Below are 25,066 nucleotides of genomic sequence, written 5' to 3' on the forward strand. Positions count from 1 at the left end.
AAATGTATGAAACACCCAGAAATCCACAGTAGATCTCAACATGTACATAATATGTACATAAATACATATTATGTCTGAAATATTCCAATCAACTGAACAATCAAGACAATCATCTTTAACACAAGTTTTCTTATTCTGTGCAAGTACTGCAAACAGCTCATATTAGTAATCTGTTCTGCCTACTTATTTTTACATCTTTGACATCTACAACACCATCTCAACATTTCAGACAGAAGCAGGGGAATAAACATTGATTAAACTTCAAATGAAGTAAGCAACAAATACTGAGTTATGAGGTTGATATTTGGGAATAAATAAGACCTCTGAGAATTAAGGAACCTTCAGGCTGAGGAAAAAGTTAAGTGTAAGAATGACATGCTGAGATAAGATGGCGCCCGGCACACTTCCCCTGTGCCGATGGACGCCTGTGCCAATAGAAAAAACTTGAGCTCTCTTAGCAGAGTCCTTAGCAGAGTTCTGCAGCGGTAGAAAGTGTTGCCTTGTGTGTGGATAATAAATCAGACTGAATGCAGGCTTCTTGCTAATCTCCAACAGCCTTTAATGAGAAGGCGAGAGAGCGGACATCCTTTCGTCTCTCAGCCAAAAACGAAAGGAAACTCACACACAAAGAAAGATTCCCGTATGTGAACCAAACCATGAGAATGTGAGACGTCACATAGAACTGTTTAACCCTGTAAGTTCTGATTTTCCTCACACCCCTCTCGTCTCGCATCCTGAGGGAAACTGTGAGTATAACTCACCCCAAACACAACCCTTCACAGAACTCCCCATGTCGCTGGAAGGTCAAGGGTTTAGTAAACCCATCAGCTAGGTTCTCCCGGCTCGAACAATACTTGAGCCGTATCCAACCTGCTTGGACACTCTGACATACATTCTGGAAACGTATGTCAAAATGCTTGGTTCTGGACTTGAACTGTCCAGATTCTGCCAACCTAAGACAAGGTTGATTGTCTCCCCAAACAGTTATGGGCAAGTAACAATCCCCACAGATCTCTTGGATCAAGCACCGGTAGAAGTCCAACTCCCTGCACAAATCTGACAACGCACTGAACTCAGCCTCAGTGGAAGAAAGTGCATTAAGACTTTGCTTCCAGGACTTCCACCCAACCAGGGATTCCCCGAACTTTACCACCAGCCCAGACACGGACTTCCTGTCCCCAAGAGAAGCCCATTTGCTGTCACTCCAGCATGTAAGCCGTGCGTCACCTTCAGCTGACATGAGGCAAAAATCTTGGGTATCCTGCAAATACCTCAACACTCTCTTGATGCCTTGCCAGGCATTCACACTGGGCTTTGTAGCCTCCCTGCTGAGCAGATTCACAGCAAACGCTATGTCTGGTCTGCTCCACTGAGAGAGATACAACAGAGTCCCTAGCGCTGACTGAAACACCTCAGGGTTTTCGAACCCAGAACGCTCCCCAAGCTGACTGTCCTTCACAAAGTTGGTCTCCATGGGCGTTCTGACCCCTGCACAGTCAGACATCCGGAACTTCTCAAGCAACTGCTCAATCTTGCCTTTCTGACTGAGCAAGAAACTCCCGTTCTCAGACCTGTCTATCCTAATGCCTAGATAAACCTGAACGGGACCAAGGTTTTTGAGCTTAAACTTCTTACCAAGCTCTTTGGCAAAACCTTGCACCTGTCTACCTGTCTGTGCCACATACAGAATATCATCTACAAACACCAGAATCGCTTCCTGTGTCTCTCCTGACCCCTTCAGGTACAGGCAACTGTCTGCAAGACTCTTCCGGAAACCCAAACTTTCCAGAGCTTCATTCAGGCACATGTTCCAATTTCTGGCTGACTGTTTCAAACCATAAATTGACTTGTGCAGCTTTCACACAACACCTGGCTCATTGCCCTCAAACCCTGGAGGAGGTAACATGTACAGATCCTCCTTCAGATCCAAGTTCAAATAAGCCACATCCACGTGGTGCACTTGGTGCCCTCTTTGAGCAGCTACTGCTAAAAGCACGCACAGAGTCTCACTCCGGGAAGTAGGAGCATACACTTTGGTGTAATGCAGCCCCCTTCTCTGCGTGAACCCTCTGGCTACAAGCCTCGCCTTGTACTGTGGTTCTCCAGACGCTGTGGGCTTAATCCTGTAAACCCAACGACAGCTCACAGCCTGCTTGCCCTCTGGCAGCTTCGTGGTGGAGAACACACCTAAGGACCTCATTGAGTTCAACTCCTTTCCCATTGCCTCTTGCCACTTCCTGGCTTCTGCTTCAGGCAACTGTTGAACCTCCTCAAAACTCTCAGGTTCACACTGCGCTAAACCAACCCACACGCTGGTGACCTCAAACCTCTCAGCTTTGTAGTGCGTGTGGAACATCTGAGCACTGTCTCAGGTGCTCCCTCTGACCCACTGGGGCAAGCAAGTGTGTCCTTGTTATCAGAAGACTCCCCCTCTGACTTACTGCATCTTCTGGCCTTCTGCACTTGACTAACGGGAGACGAAGGCTCACTCTTGGGCTCTCTTTTGACAACCTGTGGAGATGCCCCTCCCTGTTCTTGACCCTGGTCAGAGACCTGGTCCTCATCAACAGGTTCAGCTTCTAACTCTCCCTCCTCAGCAGAATCAGACAGACACTCTGAGAGAACGTCAGAATTTGCATGGATCTTTGACCAACCACTCTGCTCACAGAACTCAGCACTCCTGCTGACTAGAATCCTGGACTGATCGCCTTCTGGATAGGCAAACCTCCACCCTTTTGTCCCAGGCTCGTACCCACAAAAGATCATTTTCCGGGACCTCGGGTCACCTTTCTTGCGTTGAGCCTTTGGCACAAGCACCCAAGCTTCGGAACCAAACACACGGAAGAAATGCACCTTGGGCTTCTTCCAGTGCAGCAGAAAATAGGGCTTGTATCCTACAACAGAGCTATAAGACCTGTTTAAAGTGAAGCTGGCAGCTTTCCAAGCTTCGGCCCAAAAGCTCTGAGGCAAACCAGAGTCAAACAGTAGAGCATCAGCTGCCTCAGCTAGTGTTCTGTTCCTGCGCTCCGCTACACCATTCTCCTGAGGAGAAAAAACAACCATCAACCTGTGACTTATCCCCTTCTGGTGGAAGAAACTCTGCAGAGCAGACCCGGTGAACTCTCCGCCTCGGTCACTCTGAAAGCTCTGCACCTTGGTGTAAAACTGTAGTTCCACCACCGCAACCCAGTCTTTGATCAGTTGCGCCGCCTCGCTTTTCCATTTCAGTGAGAAAACCCAGCCGTTCCTCGAAAAATCATCTGTCAGTGTGAGCGCATACCTGGCCCTGCCCAGACTCGGCACTGGCATGGGTCCACAAAGGTCTGTATGCACAAGCTCAAAAGGCCTTGTGGTTACCCTCTCCGATCTGGGATAACTGCACCTTTTTATCTTTGCTCTTTTGCATGCCCTACAATCTAAGAATTTATCACATGCTTTCATCTTGCAACCCTCAATGCATTCTGGCAACTTCTGGATATATTTCCAGCAGCTATGCGACACTCTCCTGTGCCACAAGTGAGCACATGAATCATGTGTGGGAACGTTAGCACACAGCGCCTGTGCTGTCTCAGCGTCCCCCTTACCCTCCAGAGGTGTCTCCAGAAGAAAGAGGTTGTTCTGACATGCAACATTGACCAGTTGTTTCCCACCCCTGGAAATAGAACAGACATAATTTTCAAAGCAAACCTTATAACCCTCCTTTACAAGAGATACAGATAAAAGACAACACTTCATTCCTGGCACAATGTAGACTTCCAGCTCTGCCTGTAAAAAACAAACAAACACATTGCCAACAGTGGTTAATTGTCACTGTGAGCCATCAGCAAGAGTGACTGTTTTCCCAGTTGAAACAGCCCTGCAGTTCCACATTTCACCATTAGATGGCAATGGCATCAGGTGATGGCTGGCTCCTGAGTCGATGACCCAACGCAGCATGCTGCCCTCACTGGAATTGTCCCTCAGCGTTGCCATAGAGGCAGCTAGGTGATAAGAACCGTCCTTCTCACTTCCTCTGTCACGTCCTCCCTTTGCATTCCCACGCTGGCCTCCTCTCCTAGACTGGCTGCCATGGAAACCTGGCTGGCTGCCAAGAGGACTTGGCTGACTGCCATGGGAAGCGACCTTGGAGACATCCTGCCCGGCCTCTCTAACTCTCCTCGGACAGGACCGACACAGGTGCTCAACAGACCTGCAGACAAAACAACGAAGAGTGGAAAAAGCCTGAACTGTGCCTTCTGGCTTGGCCCCCCCTCTGTTACCGGCAGGGCACCCTGCGCCAGCTTGGCCCTCTCTGAGACGGCGTTCCTCCTCGTCACACAAACGACCAGTCACATACTGCAGCGTAAGATCCGCTGGATTCATCGATTCCAAAGTTAGACACAAATTGTCATAACTTTTGTCCAAAGAGCTGAGCAAAATATAAACTTTCAGTTCCTCAGTAAAGTTGACTTGCAACAGTCTCAGCTTGTTGAAAACAGAGAGCATCTTAGTCACATGCTGTCTGATGCTATCATCAGAACGCAGCTTCAGCTCAAACAAGCTTCTGGTGGTGTGGATCTTTGCCCCAGCTGTGGTCCTGTGGTGCCCTCTCTCTAGTGCCTGGTAGGCCTCATGAGCAGTCTCAAGACCCTCCACCAAAGGTAGCTGTGAGCCCTCCAAACTGAGCACTATAGCTCCTAGGGCTTTCTGGTTTTTCCTCTGTGAGGCTTGGGCAGCTGCAGCAACCGCTGCTGCATCTCCGGCTGCAGCTTGCTGTGGGGGCCCTTGGATCGCCTCTCACAGACCCTTGGCTACCAGCCAGGCCTTCAGCTTCCTTGACCACTCCTCCCAGTTGCTCCCATTTATTTTTTCAAAGGGTACTGAGAATGACTCTTGTCCATCCGCGATCTTCTCCCCCGGGGCTGAGCCTACTCACGTAACAGCAGCTCCTCTTGGCACCTGGTCCTGAAGATGAGATCCTCCCCAGCAAGCTTCGCTGCCTCAAACGTTAGGCAGGAGCTCCAGCTGGCTTCTCCCCCACATACAGGCACGACGTGGCAACAGCTTCCAAAGCTTGGCTAGCTTCCATAACCTGATGAGATAAGATGGCGCCCGGCACACTTCCCCTGTGCCGATGGACGCCTGTGCCAATAGAAAAAACTTGAGCTCTCTTAGCAGAGTCCTTAGCAGAGTTCTGCAGCGGTAGAAAGTGTTGCCTTGTGTGTGGATAATAAATCAGACTGAATGCAGGCTTCTTGCTAATCTCCAACAGCCTTTAATGAGAAGGCGAGAGAGCGGACATCCTTTCGTCTCTCAGCCAAAAACGAAAGGAAACTCACACACAAAGAAAGATTCCCGTATGTGAACCAAACCACGCCTCAGAATGTGAGACATCACACAGAACTGTTTAACCCTGTAAGTTCTGATTCTCCTCACATGACAGAAGGAAAAAATAAAAATAAAAAGGAATATACTATTAATACAGAAAACCATGAGTTCTATTTTGTTTAAGTAAAAAGTGACTCTTAACTTTGTAGGACCATTTATTACCATTCAAACATTAGACAAGAGTTGGAAGTGACTTCTCCCCTTCAAATTGAGGGAGGGGGCTTTTTCTGGGTGCATGTGAAGCGGTTGACCCTCTGCGCCCTCTTATCTGCTTGCCAATTGCCACTAGGGAGCCAATACATTAAAAAAGCAATGGCAGAAAACTCCCCACCCCCATCATTCAGGAACAAAAAACCCTGCAGGTGTTTAGGCTGGGATGGAGAAATGAAATAAAGTTATGTTTATGACTGGGCAAAAGGTACATTCTGATGTTAATTGGAGGGAATGGTTGGGGTGGTGGGGGGGAGAAATGGGGTAAAGAAAGATGCCAACTGCTAAAATATTGGGGGAGAAAGAAGGAATCCTTTTCTGCTTCTTAAGTTGAAACCATGATACCAGTAAGGTGACAGGGAGATGTATATTTCTTGCCATAAAATGTGAAATAGCCTCCCAATAGCTGTTGGTCTGTCCCTTCACCTTTGGCCATTTTAAAACAGGCATATAAGATTCTATGATTCCAGCAGGCATTTTCTAGCCAAATAAAATGATGGTATGGTCCATATGGTGCTGTTTTTACTTCTCCGTGTATCTGTTATTTTATTGAGAGGTTCATTTAAAATTTCATGGTGACTTGTGTTTTTAATCTCTAAGCCACCTTGATTTGGATTTTAATCATGTCAAAATCAATGAATAATCTCAAAATAGTGTGCTAACTAGCTTGCACCAGTGTGGTAATCTCATCAAACAGACACAACTACACTGTGACACCAGGCAAGAGATAGGAAGCAGCACTGATCCAACAATTACAGCAATGGATCAACTCTGAAACAGGCAGGATATAAACTACAACTGCCATGCCTCTCCTCGAGAACACCATACTGGATTAGATCTGGGCAATCACCAAGTTGGACACAAAACATTTATCTAGAGAGATAATCAGAAGCTTCCTGAAAGTGCAGAAAGCTCTCACTTCCAAGAGCAGGATACATACAGAATAGAACATCATAAAGCATCTCAAGAGTGCCCTCAAGTGGGAACTTGGTAACACAGGACAGAGAAAAGCAGCAGAAATGAAAAGCAAGGACAGAAGAGTCCTGCTGGATCAGACTAAAAACCTACTTAGTCCAGCATCCTGTTTCCTACAGTGGTCAACCAGATGACTTTAAGAATCCCGTATACAGAAGATGAGGGCACTCTCTTGCTTCCATTCCCCAGGGACACCAATTCAAAGGAATGGTGCAATTGATCTACATACTACCTCCAAGATGCATGCCATATAGTAGTCAATTGTAAGGCTTATCCTCCATGAATCTGTCTCATCCCCTTTTAAAGCCATCCAAGTTGGTGGCCAGCACTACATCTTGTGACAGTTAAACTATGGGATTCTCTCTATGTGCTGTGTGAAGCAGCATTTCTGTTTGCATGTCCCAAAACACCCACCATTCTATATGCCTGATAATCGTACCTTTAACAATGCTTTCCACCAGTTTACCCAGAGATGTAAATTTGACCAGCCCATAATTTCATGGATTTCCACTGGTCCCTTTAAAAAAGCCTGGTCAGTTTCCAGTCCTCAAGTATGGAGGCCAACTATGAAGGTCGAGTTTATGTTATAACACCAGCAATCTCCCATTTCAGTCCTTCATGAACCACCTGAACTGTCTGAACCACCTAAATTTGTTAATTTTTTAATTTGCTGGTAAACTGGAATTTAATCTCGTCTCAGTATTTGCCTCAACACTCCTAACCCCTTTTTGGAAATCTCTGTTCAAGCACAGGTTATCTACTGGCCCAAGTATCCACCCACCTTACATCTTACACTGTGAAAACGGATGCAAATAATTCATTAAGCTTCTTTGTAAACTTTTTATTTTCCTTTAGGACAGCTTCAACCTCCTTGTTGTCTAGAAGTCCCACCTACCCACAAACTGATTTCCTGTTTCTGAAGTATGAAAAAGATTGGGGGGGGGGGAATATATTTTTAGGAATATGTTCCTAAAATTGCTACCCTCTGATTATTATTGGCTGCTTTCATTTCCTTTGCTAGTGTTTTGTTTGTTTGTTTGTTTGTTTGTTTACTTTTTGTTTCCCTCATTCATTTGTGCAAAGCTTTCTTTTTTTTGTAGGAAGTTTTCATTTTCTGGCTTCCTTGACTCTACTCATGAACCATGCAGACATCCTCTTTGATTTGGTAGTAGCTTTCCTGACTCGTGGTATACATTTTAGCTGAGAATCCATTTCTATGGTTTTGAGCAACACCGAAGCATTGTGCAGTTTCTTCACCCTACTGACTTTCCTTTTCAGTTGCCTTTTTACCAACCCCTCATTTTTCAGATGTTTCCCCCCCTTTGAAACCAAATGTGATCAGTTTGGATTTCCATGGCAACTGTCCACTTAGAAATATGTTGAATTTGATAGTACAATGACCACCCATTTCTCATTGACGCAACAACACTGCCAGATCTTATGTGTCACTTGGGATTACGTCCAGGGTTTGCCTCCCCTCTGGTCGGTTCGATTTTGACATTCTTAATTATGATCTCTCTAACCATCTCCTCATGTGCAATAGAAACCTCAGAAAAAGAGGCAAAATCTAGTCCAATTGTGGGGACATCAATGCAGGCAGGAGAAGAAAGCATAAGATTTATCCAGAATTGTGTCTTTCCTTCATTGCTCAAGTAGAAGGGGGCAGATGTACAGTGATATTACAGCAACGAGCCTGTGACAGCTATTGCTTCTGAGGTGACAGGAGACCTGTGATAGTTTAGAGTTACACTTCGCTGTTTTTTGGCAAGACTTCTGCAGCACTGCACTAGCACAAGTCATGATGCACAAATACCTTCAAAACGTTTGTGGCTGTCATAGTCCTCTGAGCAGGGTACTTCAATGAATTTGTATTGTAGGCTTTCACCTTGATGAGCCAGTACTTCGGTAACTCCGTCTTCACCAAGCAAGTAGCTGCCACTCAGGAGGTAGCCGAGCATGGCAGATGACAGGAGGAATGCCACTTTCAGCCACTTCCGGCGTGAGTCTTTCTGGACACTGCCTTTCACGCCACTGAAAATGAAAAAACAAAACAAAATCCCCTTGTAAGAGAACAGCAACTCCAACCACGGTGTTGCATTTTAATAAAGAGGTATTATTTGGGGAGCAAGTTCATGCTTAATCCTCAGCTGCAGAAATGAAGGCTATTGGAGCAAGTGAAATGGGCACTAGCAAGAGGAACATGCCAGTGATCTGACTTAAGAGTGTAGACAGAGAGCTAGATTCGACTAACCCAGGGTCTAGCAGAAGCCAGCACAAGACTCTTGCTAGTGTACAGTGGTGCCTTGCAAGACGAAATTAATCCGTTCCGTGAGGCTCTTCGTATAGCGGTTTTTTCAGCGCTATTAGCGGTTTAGCGGCTTTTAGCGGATCAGCTTATCAGCGGATCAGCTGATAAGCGGCTTAGGGCTTAGGAAAAGGGGGGGGAGGGGAAAAACCCTGCAGGAACTCGCAAGACATTTTCGTCTTGCAAAGCAAGCCCATAGGGAAATTCATTTTGCGAAGCGCCTCCAAAACGGAAAACCCTTTCGTCTAGCAGGTTTTCCGTCTTGCAAGGCGTTCATCTTGCAGGGCACCACTGTAATGGGGATTCTCCCCACACAGACATGGCCTCCCACAAATCCAGTATGGAGGATCAGAAGAAACCCCAGAACAGTGCATGATGGGGGAGGAGGGACACCCTTCCATCCTGCAAGCAAACATTCTTGCACTGACAAAATGGTCAATTTAGTATGACAAATTCCATTCCAAGCATCTATAAATCTGATTTGCAACATGTACTTTATAAATGAAGGACATAAACTGAAAATCTTACTTTGTGGGTCACCTCTGCAGTCTATTAAACAGACTGTGCACATTAACCAAAAGCCAGGCAAAAGGAGTTCAGAATTCATAGTATTTAGAAGTTGGTCCTTACTACAAGATTACCTAGGAGAGTACTGGCTTGTCATCATTTCAGCCATTTACAGATCTTCACCCTCGAAAACAGCAGTGGAGAACCTCTGGCCCTTATTAGGCCTGCCATGCCTCACTACTTGGCCCATGCAGTCATTTCAGCCAAGCTACACTCACCTAACCTATACCTCATGCCATGTATGATGTCAGGTGTAGGGCAAGTAAAGATGCAGCTGGGCCAAAAGAGCTGATGAATGATACCTACAAGTGCAAAGACCTGTGCAAGCCACTGTATACCCGACTCTCCATCCATTAGCTGATTGGCATGTTTTGTGGTGTGCTATGCACCAGGCTTTGCAAGCACTGACAGTCAGACTTTGAATTCAAATTGCATGTGCCAAAGTTGGTCATCAGGTGATTGACAGGAAGGTGACCTGTTAGGATCTCTCCCCCCCCCCTCTGCCCGACCACTGCCACCTCCCCATCCTTGTTCTAAACACACATGGGCACAGAAAGAACCAGATGCCATGGGCCAAGTACATGTGAACTCCAGCACAAGCCTATCAAAGTACCTCGGGTTAAGTACTTAATTCGTTCCGGAGGTCCGTTCTTAACCTGAAACTGTTCTTAACCTGAAGCACCACTTTAGCTAATGGGGCCTCCTGCTGCCGCTGCGCCGCCAGAACACGATTTCTGTTCTCAACCTGAAGCAAAGTTCTTAACCCAAGGTAATATTTCTGGGTTAGCGGAGTCTGTCACCTGAAGCATATGTAACCCGAGGTACCAATGTATACCTTTGACTCAAAAGCCTTGTTCAGATGGAGCTCCAAATCCATCATCCAATCTCAGCTGTGAGGAAAACAGCCTGAAGCTGCTGAAAAATTCATCCCGAACAATTCACTCTTCATTAATAAGACATGCTTTACTATAAATATCTGCTCCTCTGAATTCCATAGAGACTCTGAACACCTGTGCTCCAACTGTTCTCTCTGAATCAACATAATCAGTAGTGGAGACGGAAAGGGTGTTTTTATATGAAATGCTGCATACCCTCAATGCTTTATTGTGCCGTCCTTCCCCTTGAATATGGGGTTGAATCCAATATTTGTTATACTCAGAGCAGATCCACTGAAATAGATGGACATGCCTAATTTGTGTAATTGCAATGGGTCTATTCTGAATAGAGCTTAGTTAGATGCAACCCATGGTCTTCTCTTCTTTCCTCACAACAACTTGCAAGACAGATTAGGATGAACATCTGTGACTGGTCCACAATTACCCAGTGAGCTTCAGGCTTCTCCCTTGGTCTAAAGCCAACACTGCAACTGCTGCTACTAGGCAATAATTGAGTGTGTGTTAAAGAAAAGGAACATAATGACCCTAAAGTAATGCAATGAGTCAATGCTAGCAAGCTTGCTACAGGGGTTTCAAGTCCAGGAAAGTACTATGTGAAGAATACTCAAGAAAATAATTAACACTCAGCAAAAATGGGGGGAGGGTTAGTTCTATAGAAAATTCACATTCAGTGTACTACTAGTTACACACTTTCCCCCAATGTATCCATCTGTCATCTTCACCCATCACACTGAACAGAAGTACAAGGTATCATTTCACTACAAGTGCTTGTGTGAAAGTGTGTACAGTACATTTGTTTGTTTTTACTGCTCTATTATTATACACAGACCCTACACTCATTGAACTTTACATATGGACATGTATGGCCCTGTAGTGTTTTCCACATGTGGCAGGCAACCGAAGGCCACGCCTTCTAAGATTCAGGCATCAACTGGGGGAAAAGCCAACATTCCTGACCCCACGCAGCAAGGAATAAGCAAGCTCCACCGAGCTCAACGGATCTTCCTCCAGTGAGTGTCATAGGTAAAAAAAAACGGTAAAGGACCCCTGGACAGTTAAGTCCAGTCAAAGGCGACTATAGGGTTGGGCGCTCATATAGGATTACAACGTAGTAGTAGAAGCCGTATTTCCTGCTTACTGTCCCCAGCCTGGGCCTGAGACCACAACTTAGGATGGATTTCCCTGCGCCGACACGCAACACACACCCCAACCCCATGCACACAGGGTTACTTGAAAAGCAGCCCCATTGAATTCATCTGAAGATTGCTCCTAGATTAGCACGCTAGGATTGCAGGCACACACTCCGAAGCCAAACCAACTGGAAAAAGTGCCTCCCTACCATCACATCAGATTATTGATATACGGGCAGGATGCCGGCATTGATGAGGACCAAGCGTTTAGCATGGGGGGGGGGTGCAAGGTTTGAGGGCGCTCTCCCGGGAGCGCAGCCCCTGGAGGGAGAGGAGGACAAAAGACGCGCGCCACCCTCCTGACTCTGCTTGCAACTCGCAAGCCCCGGTCCCCTCCGGCCGTGGCCACGCGGCGCTCGCCGGACAAAAGGAGGTACCTGCTGAGACGGCGGCGCTCCTCCGCCCGAGCCCCTGCGCCAGCCCCGCCGCTCTCCGGAGTGCGGGAACCCGCTCGCCGCTGCGGAGCCATCGCGCGGGAACTGAGCAGCTGCGCACGGGGCGCGAGGATGTGTCAGCCTCAGAGCTTCCACTCCAAGCAGCCGGGAGCAGAAGGCGGGGGGGCGGGGGGAGGGAGCGCGCGAGAGCGAGACACCGAGGAGAGGGGGAAAGGTGGCGACCAATCGGCATCCTCCTTTCCCGGAGCGGAAGCTACAGAGGGAAGAATGTGCAGGCAGGAGCAGCCGATGACGGAAAGAGAGAGCAGCGCGGAAGGGCAGGGAAGCTTAATCGAGGCTGCAGGAGGAATGGAGCGCGAAGGAGCGGAGGTGAGAAGGAGCGGAGTTGTTGTTGTTGTGGAAGAAGGTGGGCTGGCGCGCGCGGCGAAGAGGGGCAGCTCCCCGGGGGAGGAGAGGGAACCCGAGAGGGATGGTGGGGCCTGAGCGACCTGCGGCAGGATTTACGTATAAGTTAAACAAGCTATAGCTTAGGGCCCCACTCTCTTGGGGGCCCCCAAAAAATTAAAGAAAAAAAGAACTGGATGTACATTTCCAAAATAGGATAAAAAATAAAATAAAACCTACACACAGCAGCAGTGTTTTGTGTTGTGTAGGCTCCTATGATGTAAGTAATGGGCCTTACCTGCTCCCTAAAACATCACTGGTTTGCTCATTTCTATGTATAGGGTGCCTACATTCTGCATGTGCAAATGGCTTTAGATACTTATTAGGTCCATCAATTACCATATAGCATATATTCAACACAAAAACCAGCGACAATTTGTTGTTGACAAAGGACAGCTGGACATATAAAGGGCCCCATTACCTTCAGTAGCTTAGGGCCTCATCAAACCTAAATCCGTCACCTGCCCCAGAAGCAGCAACTATTGATGTGGTTGCCGTTTCCCATGACGTGTCTCGTGGCTACTGGGCCACGTCTGGGAAGGAGAGGGGGGAGGGTCACGTGTGTGGCAGCTGGGAGGGTTTGGCATTTTAGGTGGAAACTTGTTTTGCTGCCAGGGTGTTTAGCCAGTAAATTGATGGGTGGTGGGGCAAGGGGTCTTTTCAGTCCCATGTGCTGAAATTGACCCCCAAACAGAACGGGCAGATGCCACACTGTCTTGGCCCCTGCATCTTGAATGAATGCTCGCTTGTCATCCTGCAGTCAAAATTAGCAGTTTCATAGATGGATACTTAAGTTAAGGGTACATTTAAACACAGTATCTACCTGCATCATCATACATGGACTTGGATTTATTGGTGACCTTCTTGTTGCCTGTGCATTGTTTTAAATATTTCCTTTTTTGAGGATGACCCATAGCTTAGTGCTAATGTAGATGCTTTGCATGCAGAAAGCCCCAGGTTCAGTTTCTGGCATCTCCAGGTAGGGACAAACCCTCTCTGAAATTTTGAAGGATCACTGATAGTCAGTAGAGACAATGCTGAAGTGTGTGTGTGTGTGTGTGTGTGTGTGTGTGAAGGAGCGTCTCCACCCCCATCGTTCTACCCAGACACTGAGATCTAGCGCCAAGGGCCTTCTCGGTAGTGGCACCCACCACACGGTAGTGGCACCCACCACTCGGTAGTGGCACCCTCCCATCAGATGTCAAAGAAATAAACAGCTATTTAACGTTTAGAAGACAACTGAAGGCAGCCCTATTTAGGGAAGTTTTTAATGACTGATGTTTAAATGTATTTTTAATCTTTTGTTGGAAGCTGCCCAGAGTGGCTGGGTAAACCCAGCCAGGTGGGCAGGGTATAAATAATTTATTATTATTGTGATGATGATGTGTGTGGTACAGTGAAAAGCTATGGGACCTTCCTTCCTTCCTTAAATGTCAGTTTGCAGCTCAGATTATTTTGACATGTAGGGATCACTCAGAAAGGCTGAGGTAAGAGAAAGTGCATATGCACCTCTCTTTCATGGAAATGAACAACATCCATTAGAGTGAATAGCGAAGGATGAAATGGTGCGGAAGCCATGTCCACTGCCTTGAACTCATTGGAAGAAAGGTGCAGTATACATGTAATGAATAACTGTGTGTATATCACAGTAGTGATTATTGCCTATATGAAAATAAAGAATATGCAATTTATAAGGAACCAGATTTTCATCTTGATTCCAATTATTCCATGGGAGGCTTCCTTTTTTTATATTCTTGTTCGGTTATGTGAGTAAATAAGTATCTTCACAATTTTCCTTCTTTTCCAGGTATAAGCACTTGGATTTGCTACTCACATCTGGAACATGGAAGAAAACAGAGTGATGGTTTCTTCTCCATTTGAACTGCACCTGGTGCACTTAGATCTCAAGGGAGCCCCACCAAAGGTCTCATACCTGGCAGAGGTAACACAATGTTGGTCTATGTAAATCAGAGAGTTGAACCTCTTCTGATGTTGATTTGGTTGAAGTTAGTTGCATCCAGTGAGTTTAATTTTTCCACTGCCTTGTGCCATGTAGTCTGAGTTGTAGGTTTAATTGCATTTCCGTTTTGTTCTCCAACATGAAAAGATTCAATTGCTTCACCCCCTAAAGCAGGGGTATTTATAACTGCCACTTCCTGATAATGCCTGCTGTGAAAACTAAGGTGTCTTACTGCATAATTTAAATATATATATATATATATATATATATATTTAAAGATGAGCAGTAACAGGCTTTAGTGGACTACCCTAAGGAGGCCTACAAAGAAAGGGCTCTATTCTATGTCATACATATTCTAGTGTTTCAGATACGGCAAAAGGATTGCATTTATTGAAGCATTTTTACCCCAGCCAAAAAAAAAAAAGGTTCCAAGAATGGCTTACAAATGTCAATGCTAAAGCAGTCCCTGCCCTCAGGCCTGCAATCTAAAAGACATGACAGGAAAGAAAAAGGGATTGGAGCAGTGGAGTACGCTTGGAGCAGGGCTATCTCTCACGCACGAGAGCAGGAAATAACAATATAAGCATTCCCTAAGATGTGTTAATGTTTTACAAAACTAAATTCCACACTAGCTGGATATTTCACATGTTTTGTGCAACCAACAGATCTTCCCATTGTTCCATGCCCTGGGTGCAAATGGCATTCTCCTTGAATATGAGGATATGTTCCCCTATGATGGGGAACTGAAACCACTTCAAGCAAATGATGCATACAGGTAAGGTAGATAGTAAGGTTTTCTAATTGCAGTTGGCTGGCCAGAATAAAAACTGCCCTGCACATAAACCCATGAACATATTTGCCTGTAATTTGGAATGTTTAACCTGCGCTGGGACTGCTACTGTGTCTGTAAATTTCACCCATACCTCCCTCAAGCAGGGGGCGAGGATCCATAGCCATTTTTAAAATTTCCCAATTTTGGGGTGGGGATAATAAAGCAGATTTCAATATGCTAAACCTCATCAGTCAGTTGGACCAAGTTGGACTGTGTTCCAAATTGGGATCTTAACTGGATCTTGTGGTTAGTGCAACTGGGTGTGTGTGTTTGTGTAGGTGGTGACCATTTTGCACACAGCAGATTGATGTGCAGCCTCTGACACACGTGTCATTTTTTGCCATGGAACAGGGCGGAATGGGCTTATGTGCATAATGACCCAGAACGCAACCCTCGCACAAACAGGGAGTTGCCTGTGTGTATAAATAGTGAAATTTTTAACATGTTGAAATATAGCATTGTTAACAAAGTTGTTTTTTATTGTTTTCTAGTTCCTCTGAGATTAAAGAGATTTTAAAGCTGGCAAAGTTACATGAGCTAGAGGTTGTCCCTCTGGTCCAGACCTTTGGACATATGGAGGTAAATGCCAGGATGTCAAATGTCACACACACTTGAATTTGAGGGGGGTTGCTTTGGGTAAGGGGGGAGCTGTTTGTTTTGCTGCCTGTAGTGCAATAGCAACCAATGTAGTGGAGCAGAGTTGTGGGACACAATCTGACTTCAGCTCGTGTGATGGTACAGTAAAGGGCTTTTACAGATAGGTAGCCGTGTTGGTCTGCCATAGTCAAAACAAAAAAATTCCTTCCAGTAACACCTTAAAGACCAACTAAGTCAGTTCTTGGTATGAGCTTTCGTGTGCATGCACACTTCTTCAGATACACTTCAGATACACCCAGATACAAAGGGCTTTTATAATTCACCCTACTTGGCCCTAGCTTATTCAGCTGGGGCATCTGTAAACACTTGCAGAAGTCCTTTGCTTATGTCTTTGGTCACCCTTTTTGCTTCAGTTTAGTGACCACACCCATTACGTCTTGCTTCTCCTGCAGTTTGTCCTGAAGCACAAAGAATTCTGTCACCTACGGGAAATGGCAATGTTCCCCAATACTGTGAATCCCCATAAAGAGGAATCCCTGAAGCTGGTCAGCACAATGATAGAACAAGTGGTAGCACTGCATGATGATCTTCGATGGTTTCACATCGGCTGTGATGAGGTATAGTATGGGACCTGGGGCTGGAATCATTTCCAATGCAGTCATGATGTCTTCCTTGACCCTGGGCATGCTGGGCTGTCAAATTCTCTTAATCACGAGATAAACATCATCATCGCATGATCCACACTGGCTTATTCAGATGCACAGAGGTTTAAATTCTTTGGTACTTAAGTGTTTGTGTGTGTGTGTGTTTAAATCCTTACTATGAGTTTTTAGTGTATCAGGCCTTTATAGCTCTGCATACTGAACATTTTTTTTTAGTAATTACTATAGTTAAAAGATAACCTTTCTACTTGTGTGACTGCTTCCTGATGTTTTAATGATAGGGAAATAAACACAGATGTCTTACAAGGGCTCTCCTATGCATTCTTCAGCCATCACTGGGCCACTGAAAGGAAAAGAGAATTTGGCTGACTAGAGTACAGAGCAATGAGTGAGTCTTTGGATTCATGATCTGATTTTAGCTCATTTGTACTTCCTAGCTTTGGGCAGTTGTTTTATATTGTCAGGTGTTTTGTTAGAAGCAACACATTATAATTTGGAATAAATCATGCAGTGGAATAAATCAGGTTGGAAGAATTTGGCTGGTCCTTTTATACTGCGTTTTATTAGGGCCTATTGAAATCTGTGGTAGATGTGGTGGACTTGCTGAAATGAATGTCCACTCGTGAATCATCTTGGGTTTGTGTTTGTGCTTATCACATAGGAGATAGCCACTCAATCATACATATGTGCCATTTTTGTTACATCACTGTAGATGCTGAAAAGGTGGTGTTTGCAGTGGCATGCCAAAAGCTGTATCTTGGGCATAGCAGTGCATTATAATCTTGCCACAGGTTGCAAGGCCAGCATCCCAAAGAGTTCTTCTAAGTTACTGCTGTGCACCAAACCAGCTTGTAAAAGTCAACAGGAGCGCTATTGCTCCTGTATGCCTGTTTTAGCTCCCAAGAAATGTTTATAAAAAGGCTAGCTGGGAAATTGTAGGCAGAGGGGGAGTTTACTGTGCTCTTTCCTTCTCTGCCTCATGACTCTCAAACACCACCCATTAATTTCTCTCAGCTGTATCCCCCCTTTCCTTTCTGTTGTATGGAGAAAAAGCATACAATCGCTATGGGAATACAACTCAAAATGGCTCCCCTGGGGTGATTGATCCCCACCCAGTGCTTTGAAGCACATAGCCCTCATTCCACTTGCCTAGCAGGCATGAAGACTTTCAGCAGGGATGGCTGAATGCACAGTAAGTGCTTCTAAATAGTATGGAGTGGGCAGTGATCCGCTGTCAAGGAAAAACTGTTTTCATTGGCATAACTTTAGTAACTGCTTTGTGTGCTCCAGCCCAAAGTCTGTGATAGCCATCATTGGAGCAGGAATATCCTTGTGAGAGAACTGCCTGTATTTCTACTTCATATTAAGCCATAGATCAAAACAAACTGCAAACGAGCAGTGTGGTGGTTCATATTGTTGTGCAGTACTCAATATACAGTGCTCTGCTCTTTATTTTACGGTGCCACCATGAAACAAGCCAGAGTTCGGCTTGTCGTGACGTCCACACCAAGGGCCAAGGTTTGTTTCTCTCCAAACAAACCACAAGTGGTAACCATGGCTCTGTGTGTATGCTTTGAGGGAAACAAATCACAAGCTCAGGTTTGGACAACATGACCAGTCAGACTCCTGCTTGCTTCCTCCATGGCACAGTAGGAACTGAAAATGGGAGAGGTCCAAGAGGGAACTTGACAACAGCATACACCATCATGCTGCTTGTTGACATCAAACCATAGTTTGTTTTAAACTATAGCTTAATGCGACATGTGAATCAGGCCAGTAACTAGTATGTTGTTGGTGCTGAAAAATAAATGAATTGCTAAATGGCGCTTATCAGAATATCAGTAAACGAAGAATGCATTGGTTGGTGTCTCCAGGTGTATTATCTGGGTGAAGGAGAAGAGTCCAAACAGTGGCTGCAGGAAGAAGAAAATACAATAGAAAAACTGTGCCTGTCCCACATGAAAGCCGTGGCCAGCCATGTAGTCTCAGCCTACCCTACAGTGAAACCTATTGTGTGGGATGACATGCTGAGGGGAATGAGCGAAAAAACACTGAGAGGTATGTTGTCACCAGAAAGGGAGTCTCACAGAAAAATTGAGCAACATAATTCATTTCTGGCAGGTCAGAATTCATTGTGGTTTCAGAGTTAGTTTCAGATGTATTGAAAGGTAGACACCTTTATTGGGGAGCGGATGCTTTTAAATGCCACAAAGAAGCACTTTGAGCATTTAAAATAAAACACTCTATAACCAGGGCTTTTCTTCAGCTGAAACTCACCAGAACTGAGTTACGGCACCACTTTGGTGCATACTGGCAACCCTTAAGGTGGGGGCTGTGCGGTGGGAGTGAAGAAGAGAAGGTGGGTGCTCCCCTAAAATTTCAGAGCTCAATAACATTGGGTGGGTGCTCAGCAAGGATATACTTGCTGCAATATCCTCATCCAGTATGTCCACACAGAACTGTGCTGTATTTTGGGGGATTGAGATCCTCAGAGAAAATTAATAGGTTAAAAAAACTAAGTGCAAATACTAATTTTAAAAAGCTGTGCCAGGTCAAATTTCTGTGGTTTGAACTTTAATTATTCGGGGGAAATGAAAAATTCAAAAAGATATAGAACTTGTTTGCATTAAAATTATAGGATGTAAACCTGTTAATGATTATAACCAGCAATGGAAAGATTGTTTGATGTTGATGTTAATTAATTATTTTCCAAATATATACATATTAAAGTACTCCAGTTTAAAATGGCAAGGAAGAACAGGAAAATTTACAATAGAAGCTTAGCGTAGCCTAATTAAATATATCTGAATAAGATATAAATGTACCAATATTTCCAGTTTTTGTGTTGAATCACAGGGAAAGTTATGTGCCAGGTTAATAATGAACTGTGGGATTGGACCTCACTTAAGGTCTTATTAGTGTACTGCTTGTTCTGGGCTTTATCATTGGCCCACTACATTAGGAGGGACTGGGAATTTGATACATATTTTTTCTTAAGTCTTTGGGTGTTGTTTGAAATTATCACCAACCAATTTCCTTTATACATATCTCTACACAAATACAACTGAGAAATACAATGTTATATTTCTGTTTCTTTCCAGAGTCTGGGATAGCACAGCTTGTGGAGCTGATGATCTGGGACTACTCCCCGGACCTTGATGTGGATAGTAAAGGTTTGCATTGCTTTGTGATTTTGCTTGAAAAAGGGAAATGTGTTCAGTCATTGTCTGAAGTATAGAATAACTCCTCTTCTCACAGCGGCCAGCCAGATGCCTATGGCAAGTCTGCAAGCAGAACCAGAGCAGAATCAAGCGGTCTCCCCACTTGCGATTCGCAACAACTGGTACACAGAGGCACATGGCCTTTGACAGTGGAGGTAGAATATAACTAATGTACATAGCTGTCAACTTTCAGATTTGAAAATAAGGGATCAGCAGCCTCGAAAATAAGGGATCAGCAGCCTCACCTGTCCCGGGGACAGTCTACGGGATATCTACCAATCCAGGATAGCAGCGGGAAACGGCACTGGAATAAGGAAATTTCCGCAAAAAAAGGGAAGGTTGACAGCTATGCTAATGTGGCTAGTGGCAAAGTTTAGGAAAACGTAACAGCAGACACTGGAAACAGGAAATAAGCAATGTTGAGTCTTTTAGTAAATTGTCAAGGAATGAGAGTGAACCTGTCTTCTTATTTGAGGAGCAGCCATCTTGATTTAAATGTCAAGACCATACCAAAGTTGGGGTACTGGGGGGGGGAGAGGAGTAAGGAGTATTGATTGGACATTCTTATGGGTACTTTGAAAAAATGATAGCGATGTGGCATGAAGTCACTCCAGTTTGGTCATGTGGAATGTACTTATCACAAGCTATTTTTATTTATATTCCGAAGACACAATTTTGACATCCACCCAAGTGATGTTTGACATTCCTCCTCACTGGCTTATTTCTTATTCTGAAGACAAAGGAGCTTCAACAGTGCTAGCAGATATTCTTCAGCGCCCAAAGAAGGAATTTGGCGGGGGGGGGGGGATAACAAAGCAGAATTCTCCCAGTGAGACAATAGCATAGGACATTTTTATCATTTTTAATTTAGGACATTTGATTTATCTGTTTTAAACATGAGCACACCAGATAAAGTAATGTGTGGACAATTATCCATGTATTACTTTCTCCAATGTAATTGAAATCTGAGACTGGTTCAGCATTACCTCACAATAAATAGGTTGTGAGTAGTTTTAACTTTTCTAGCTAATGAGGCTGACCTTACGAAACGTACATTATCCTTATGTGAGTCTTACTAGCAAATATAGTTGCGTTTAGGAACATTGTCTTTTTTTTATCACGAGTCTGCCAGTCTCTTCTTTCCACTTGGTACAAGTTGGACTCAGTCCTGTATCAGCAGAAGATTGTTTATACACTGCCATTGAACTGTGGACTTTCCTGTCTCTCCCTTTACTTCCAGCAACTCTCATAAAAAAGTACCAGAAGTGTAACTTCTCAAAGCTGTGGTTTGCTAGTGCTTTTAAAGGGGCCACAGGAGTCAACCAGTGTCTGACCCTCATTGGACACCACCTTAAAAACCATGAGCAGTGGTTGAAAGTGGCTGAAAGCAGTCCTGCCGGTATCATCCAAGGAATCATCCTGACTGGTTGGCAAAGGTAATGAAACTTTACACAAGGGGATTAAGGGAGCAATAGCATTATGAATACATTGAACACTACAGAATCTCTCCTCTTAAGGATTCTGAAGCCAAGAGTTGAACTTGGACAGCACACACTTTTTTTGAGACCAAATAAATTCTGAGGCGAAAGCTTTAAAATGCAGAAATTTCAGAAACAGGAGGAGACTCATCAGCTTGTGGAGGAACTTTTCCTCTCACCATTGGCTTCTGTTGTTTCTGCTTCCCACCCCATTGTGGAAGCTGCCTTACATTTTATTTTCTATGTTTCCCGCCCCCCCAACTCCTTCCCCACCTTCTTCAAATTAACTAAAGTTCCAGACTTCCTTTTTCATTTCATCATTTCATCCTAAAAGAATGAACGGTTCTGCAAGAGGAACAGATCATATGACTCAAATTCAGTTTATATACAGGTGCATCATTTACTCAAACTGCTGATGTTTTCCATGCAGCTATATTCCTTACATTCTGTGGGCTCCATAGATTGGTCTTAATAAAGTTCCTAAAGTCTCTGGGGCGACTGCAGATGCCTGCACTGCTTCAGTCCCTTGCTTATATCGCCTCTCACTGAATCGCTCTGCATTTTCTTCTCTAGGTATGACCACTTCTCTGTTCTGTGTGAGCTTCTGCCTGTAGGAATCCCATCATTAGCCGTATGTCTCCAGGCACTAAAGAACGGTATAGAATTACTCTCTCCTCAGTCAGATCTAAACCATGTGCACGGGATCCTGAAAACACTGCAAGATTATTAGCATCAGAATTTGTACATTCCTTTGGAATAGCTGCTTAACTTAAATTCCCCCTAATTGCCCACGAATATATTAGAGCTATACTCTAGAATGGATAGCCAAGTTCCTTTACTTCATACATTGTCTCATGTTGTGATTAACAAGAACCTGTGAGGTATTCTTTTTTCAGTGGCCAAAGTGATTTGCCCTGAAGGAGTCCAGGACTCTTCATGACCTTCAGCCTTTCACATCTGATATCAATACTGGTTTCTAGATAATAATAGTTGCTAAGACCAGTCAAGCATACTTCATGACTAATGCCCATACATAACAGTATTAAATAGTTAAAACAGTTCTTTATACTTGTGTCCATTCCCTACCCACCCACCCGCCTCTGCAAGCTATAATCTCTCTGTCTATTAGAGATTCCATAAAACATGGCTGGTTCACCTAAGGCAGAGGTGGGAAATGTCAGGCTTGCAGACTAACTTGTCAGGAGTTTCCTCTGAGAAAACTTTTTGAGTCACAAGCACCAGGCTATGAGTGAGTTGCCACAAGGTGGCAACATTGAATAGTACAGGCCAAAGGAAAAGCTTCAGAAGGTGCGATGCTGGGCGGAAGCTTTGTGTTCCCCAGTTCCATCAGCTTTATTGCAACTTGATTTCAAAACAATGTATGCTCAGAATCACACCCTAAATCAAAACCCACCTATCTATATAAAACTAGGCTGCCTTTTCTCCATTCTAAATAGCTGGCTGGGTTCTGAGCCATCATTAACTTATGAAACCTATTACAATGATTTCCATCCCACCCTTCATGACACAAATCCTTCTAAGACCGCTAGGAATCGCACTGTGTTTTTTAAACTTGGGTGACCTAGGGTCATAATTTCATCCTTTAATAGCGGTGGGTTTTATACATGCAGGAACACACACACACATCAGTAGGCCAGTTTTGTGTCCCGTTTAAGGTTTTACACTTAAAACAAAAGCAGCAATTCCTCTCTCTTTGGTCCTCCCAAGGTGGCTATTCAGAAAAGGTGAAAGAAGATGTAGAAAAATCCCTGGGGATCTCCAGTTTGGAAATAGACACTTATATGAGGTAATAGCCCCAACTTCTAGATTGCAACAGCATTTCTGGAAGCAATATTATGGGGAGTGGGGAATGTGCAAGCCCCTTTTGCTTTCAGGCTCCATGGGTATCAGGCCCAATGGGTTAGGGACAAAGTTCACTCTTGCCCAATTCTCTTATTGAACAGTGACATCTCAGGGACTTTCCCTGGAAGTGAAATTCTCTCGCTGGTGACCCAAATTACATTCTACCTCAAGCCCTCAGTGGATGAACTTCTGGAAAACAACAGGTGAGGAACAAAGAGGAGGAGCTGACACTCCATCATGTAGAGCTATAATCAATCTTATTGCCACATAAAATGTTTTATCTTTTTACTGTGTATTAACTTAAGGACTTAAAAGTTATTTTTCCTTGCATAAGCAAGAACTGGGAGGGGAGGGAATTCTACCATATCATTTTAACCATCCTAACTGCACTTGTTACTAGATGCTTACATGATGTTAAAGAGTATACTACTCTTATGTTAAATCTTACAGTTGGATCTACAGTATGTGATATCTCAAGTCTGCCCTGCAGCTTTTCAGTTCCATTCACGGCCACATGTTCTTTAATTATTTTTGTATTATTATTTATTAAATTTGTATATTGCCCTTCATCTGAATATCACAGGGCAGTTCACAACATAAAAAAATACAAAACGAGAACACAAGATACATAATAAAAATGAAAACAAACCAATACTCGCCCTCCCACATCTATTTATGGCTTATCACTTTTAGGTATGTCACAGGCTGGTTCAGCCCCTACCACAGAAAGAGGAAGAAGATCCATCCTATAATGATTCATCACTTTCAGCCAGATGCACTAAGGTAACAAAAATCTATGATTCCTTGCAAAGTTTGTGTTTTGAAGATTATCTTGGGACAGGGAGATTAAAAGTTCATGATCTTATTCTCAACCATTGGCGTCAGAAATTTCTATGTTGAGGATGCCGTTTAGGACAGTGCATTTAAGTACCTCTCTCACTCAAATTCACAAACGGTCAAATGTTCAATCATTACTTTATTAGAACACCAACAGCACCAAAGCAAGGAAATAGATCTAAAACCTTATTGTTTTCCTGCCACTCCAGCCATTGGCTGAACTGCTGTGAAGTAATCTATCTACGGCTGGTGTGTTGCATGTAGACCATAAAATTAACCTGATTTTATGATCACAAAAGGTGCTATGGTTTTAGCTGCTGGTGACTTTGGCTAATTTGGCTGTAGGTTTTTGTATTTGCAAAAAAAAGAAAAATTAAATACAGCAACTATGGGCAATAGTAGGATCTTATTATACGTGTCTCAAATACACACACGTACGTACGTATTCAAGTAGTTTTCCTTACTGGATTTTACCCACTAGTTCTCTGCAGTATTGTGAAAGGCTCCCTCTTCCCACAGGATGTAGGAAGTTTTAAATGTAGCCTTCAGTAACTTTTAACATCTCTTAAGAATCAACCTGATCTTTGGTTTAGTTAGGTCTACATCACATGGCAATATATTAAATTCTGCTGCCGATTTCTTTTTAGACTTTTGACGAAGTGGACTACTGTGACGCAGGAGCTCCAAACAGCAATGGAAAAGACATTCTTTGTATCTGCTGCAGAAGAATGGATGGAGGAGAATGTCCAACCCAGCCTGCAAAGACTTCAGGGAACAGTCGATGATCTGGACAGAGCAATACAGGAATTATCCTAATACTCTTACAGACAGCTTTGCAGATTTGAAGCCCAGCATGGTACAGCTAGCATCATGCAACTAGATTAGCATGTGTAGGCCGGGGAGATGCTGTTCAGGTGCAGAGATGAGTCTGTTGCGCTAACAGGCTTGGAATTAATCTTAAAAAGAAATTTTGAAGAGATACAGACTGCCTCGGGTCTTTCCCTTTCTTCTGAAAATGTACCAGCAATCACTCTGTGTGCATAGAGTCACACTGGGTAGAAGTGAGAGCGAGCTCCAAGATTTCTCATGGATTTGTTAAGATTGATTGCAGACTTTTACAATTTAAAAACCTGTGCACAGACACTTTAAATAAATCAAAAAAGTTGCACAATCCATTTATTAGTATGCTTTGAACATCTCCACTGGTATGTTGGGGAAGCCTCATTATGCCCTCAAACAGATTTCTCAAGAAGGAAGCAGGAATAAG

The 25,066-nt window shown here is 44.2% G+C and overlaps 2 protein-coding genes across 4 annotated transcripts in view; one reads left to right on the forward strand and one right to left on the reverse strand.

The window, feature by feature from the left end:
• OGFOD3 (2-oxoglutarate and iron dependent oxygenase domain containing 3) overlaps positions 1-12,889 on the reverse strand; it is a 57,508-nt gene extending 44,619 nt beyond the window's left edge. Inside the window, exons 1-2 of one of the 2 annotated variants that reach the window (XM_079966227.1) lie at positions 12,771-12,889; positions 8,366-8,583 (exon numbers count right to left, since the gene is read on the reverse strand). In XM_079966227.1, the coding sequence (XP_079822353.1) occupies positions 8,366-8,510 (145 nt within the window). In that variant the 5' untranslated portion in view covers positions 8,511-8,583; positions 12,771-12,889. Of the gene's footprint in view, positions 1-8,365; positions 8,584-11,887; positions 12,070-12,770 lie in introns of those variants that run through there. The other variant, XM_079966226.1, reaches the window with a different exon arrangement.
• Positions 12,163-24,974, forward strand: HEXD (hexosaminidase D). 2 transcript variants are annotated; one of them, XM_079966132.1, is made up of 13 exons: positions 12,163-12,274; positions 14,157-14,291; positions 14,975-15,084; positions 15,633-15,720; positions 16,191-16,355; positions 18,275-18,458; positions 19,502-19,573; positions 20,862-21,057; positions 21,673-21,755; positions 22,828-22,906; positions 23,064-23,165; positions 23,656-23,745; positions 24,447-24,974. In XM_079966132.1, the coding sequence occupies exons 2-13, from the start codon at positions 14,193-14,195 to the stop codon at positions 24,613-24,615; spliced, it is 1,437 nt and encodes a 478-aa protein (XP_079822258.1). In that variant the 5' UTR covers positions 12,163-12,274; positions 14,157-14,192; the 3' UTR covers positions 24,616-24,974. The 2 variants fall into 2 exon arrangements, with proteins under 2 accessions (XP_079822258.1, XP_079822259.1); XM_079966133.1 differs by lacking the exon at positions 12,163-12,274 and adding an exon at positions 12,291-12,311.
• The last annotated feature ends 92 nt before the right edge of the window (positions 24,975-25,066 follow it).

This window comes from Podarcis cretensis (genome assembly GCF_951804945.1).
Source record: "Podarcis cretensis genome assembly, chromosome: 2".
Classification (NCBI taxonomy): Eukaryota; Metazoa; Chordata; class Lepidosauria; order Squamata; family Lacertidae; genus Podarcis; species Podarcis cretensis.